The 2952-nt window shown below is 34.5% G+C and overlaps 1 gene segment (V, D, J or C); it reads right to left on the bottom strand.

Moving 5' to 3' along the window:
* Positions 1–1181: 1181 nt before the first annotated feature.
* LOC131444899 (immunoglobulin lambda variable 5-45-like) lies at positions 1182–1695 on the bottom strand. The segment is given in 2 exon segments: positions 1182–1510; positions 1617–1695. Coding segments are annotated over 2 exon segments (399 nt in total).
* Positions 1696–2952: the final 1257 nt, after the last annotated feature.

Here is a 2952-nt window from a genome sequence, read left to right on the forward strand (position 1 = left end):
TTATAGAGTGTGTACAGTTGATCTCTTTTTCAATAGATTCTCCCGTTGTCTTTGCTTGTCTGGTGTGAGCACCACCTGTGGGATTAAAGAACAGATCTTAAAGGCATGATCTTAAAGGCATGATCGGACGCTTTTAAATTTGCACGTGTTGTTGTTTTCTTTCTTACCCTTATTTCCTGGTAACTGAAGAAAGCAACAGATTAAAACCACAAAGATCATGTTAAAGTATTGAAGATATGAGTCGTTGTTTTCAGCTTCTTTCACAGATCTTGTCAGTTCAGCACCTGTGGATGAGAGAGTTTTACTCTTGGTCAGGGAGGGAGGGGCTTGTGTTCTCTTGATATTGCAGTCAATGGGGCTCATTTTATTTTTTTTAGAGGTTTGTCTCCCCCTGCTGGTGTGAGAAATACTGCAGGTGGTTTAAATTCAGTTTAAAATGTAGGATTAAGTTATAGTTCTGGTGCTTTTGTCTTTTTCTCTCTCTGTTTGTGAACTGTAACTTTAAAAAAGTAAAGTTAAGAACGTATTTGAATGATTTTTGGGAGATGGAGGTTATTTTTCAAGCAAGAAGTGATTGGATTTGGCTGGTGATTCAGTCAATAATTCCAATTCAGTACAGTTGTTGATTTGAGGCATAGGGATAGTTGTACTGACACTGGTTTTGGCCCATTCTGAGGGTGCTTTTTCTAGTTTTCATTATGAATTAATAAGTTATTTTATTATTATTATTTTATATTATTAACTAAAGAAGCATTTTATATTTTTTATATTTGTAGTTTCTTAATGTCCGTGTGTCTTCATGTGTGTTGTATGTTCAATCCAAAAAAGTCTGAAAATGGTGCTCATTTTCCTCCCCAAAATGAAGAAACCCTCAAATACTTACTTTACTAAAAATAGATGAATCAAGAAATAAAACTCAAACTGATTGATTATGGATTAGTTTGCTAAATTACTAATAATGTAATAATTGTTGGTCTAAACGCTTTGATTAAACAGTATATCTTTCAGAACTCTTCCTCAAATCTAATGAAATGACTGTAACTGTCTCGATAAGAAATCTATACATTAACATTGACTTAACTTACTTGCGTCATAATGCAGGTTCAGTAAAAGCATTTCCATGTCATTAATAGAAGAACATGAAGAGAAACACCCAGCATAGAGGTTTTTGATCAGCCTTGTCAGTTGACGGTGTCACTGTGGGGCTGAGCCACGGCACAGAAATACCAGCCTTTGTCACTGGGCTCCACATTCTTCACCGTGAATGTTCCACTGTGAGCGTCGGGTTTGGTGGCTGCGAACTTTTTCGCACTGAAATTTCCAAAATCGTGATCTTCACTGCCTGCTATTGTTAACGCGACTTGTTTCATGTCTTCTCCCGGCAGCTGTCTGTACCAGTACATCTGGAAATATGTTCCACCTTTGGTGTGGTTGCAGTGCATTGTTGCATTGTCTCCCTTTTTCTCCCACACTATGGCAGTCTGTGTGACATCACTGCCATCAGCCAGACCTGTGTATATAAAGAGTTATTTATTAAAAAAAAAATACATTATATAACAATATTTTAATCTGAAATGCAGTTTTCTGATGTTATTTATTTATTTATTTTACGTTACCTTTTACCCAGAGCAGAAACAGGAACAAGCTGCTAACACCACGTTTGATAAAGTCCATGTTCAGAGTCATAACTGTCAGTGTGGTTACAGAGTGAACAGACTGGAATGTGCGAGTGTCTTATAATGTGTGGTGTGTGTCTGTGCGATTGAGACAGTTGTGGTATTCAGGATCCCCCTACTGTACAACACGTAATCCTGCAGCTAACAAAGATTTTACATCAATCCATTTTCTTTTTGATGAATCAGTTGTTTGTTTGGTGTTCCCCAAAGCTCAACATGACGACCTTCTCTAATGTCTTGTTTTGTCCACAAACAGATTATTCCGTTTCAATTAGTTCTTTGTTATGTGGAGCAAATAATTCACAAATAAACACACTCAAAACTAAAAGACAAAACAGGCAATACACAAATACAAAGGCCAGAATAGTTAATTAGTTAATTAAAAATGGAAAACGTGCAAATAAATGCGCTGAAGAAACCATGAATGTTTTTGTTTCCTTCTACTGAAATCTCCCAAGGCAGGATCTTTGGTTGTTGTTGTGAACATAATAACTTTATACTAGCAGTACCAATACATCTGGATGTAAGCAGCAGCTTTGCAACTAACTATTCATTTCAATATTCATTAATCTCTTGATTTTCTTGATTAATCAAGTAGTTAGTTGGTCCTTAAAATGTCCAAAATTGGCAAAAACTGTTGACGATGTCCTTGTATGCCTGATTTTGTCTGCAAAGCAAAGATATTGATTTGTTTTTTTCCTGCTTTCTTTAGTACAGAGGAGCAAAGAACAGTAGAAATATTCACATTTAACCCTATAAAACCATTTGTATCATGTTTCTGAGACCTATATCTTATCAACACGAACAATTATTTCCTTTAAAACCTGTTGTATATGATACAACAGTCTTTGCTCATTTTCAAGAATTTACAATAAGAATAACGTGTATATTGTTACTCCTTTTTTACTCCTTGTGTTCAAGCAATGCATAATCACTTAAAAAATATTTATTACGTGTGTATCACACACTATTTTGAAGATCGAATTAAAATAATTATTGACGGAAATGCCATTTAAAAATACATTTTGGGTATTTTCACAATAACAGTTCCTCTAAAATTGTAATTGCTACCAATTTTTTATGTGTGTATTTTTAGATAACAAAAAGATTAGAAGAAGAGAGAAAAAGAAAGTACTTTGAAATACTGTGAGTATTGGTGTGTAAGGTGCATCTTTGCCTACCATAAAATGAAATAAAAAGGCTGTAAAAGGTTTTTATGTAAAAAAAACAAAGAGGAAAAACTGCCTCAAGTGTTTTATATTTTGAAAAATCAATG

This window comes from Solea solea, chromosome 18, assembly GCF_958295425.1.
Source record: "Solea solea chromosome 18, fSolSol10.1, whole genome shotgun sequence".
Lineage (NCBI taxonomy): Eukaryota > Metazoa > Chordata > Actinopteri > Pleuronectiformes > Soleidae > Solea > Solea solea.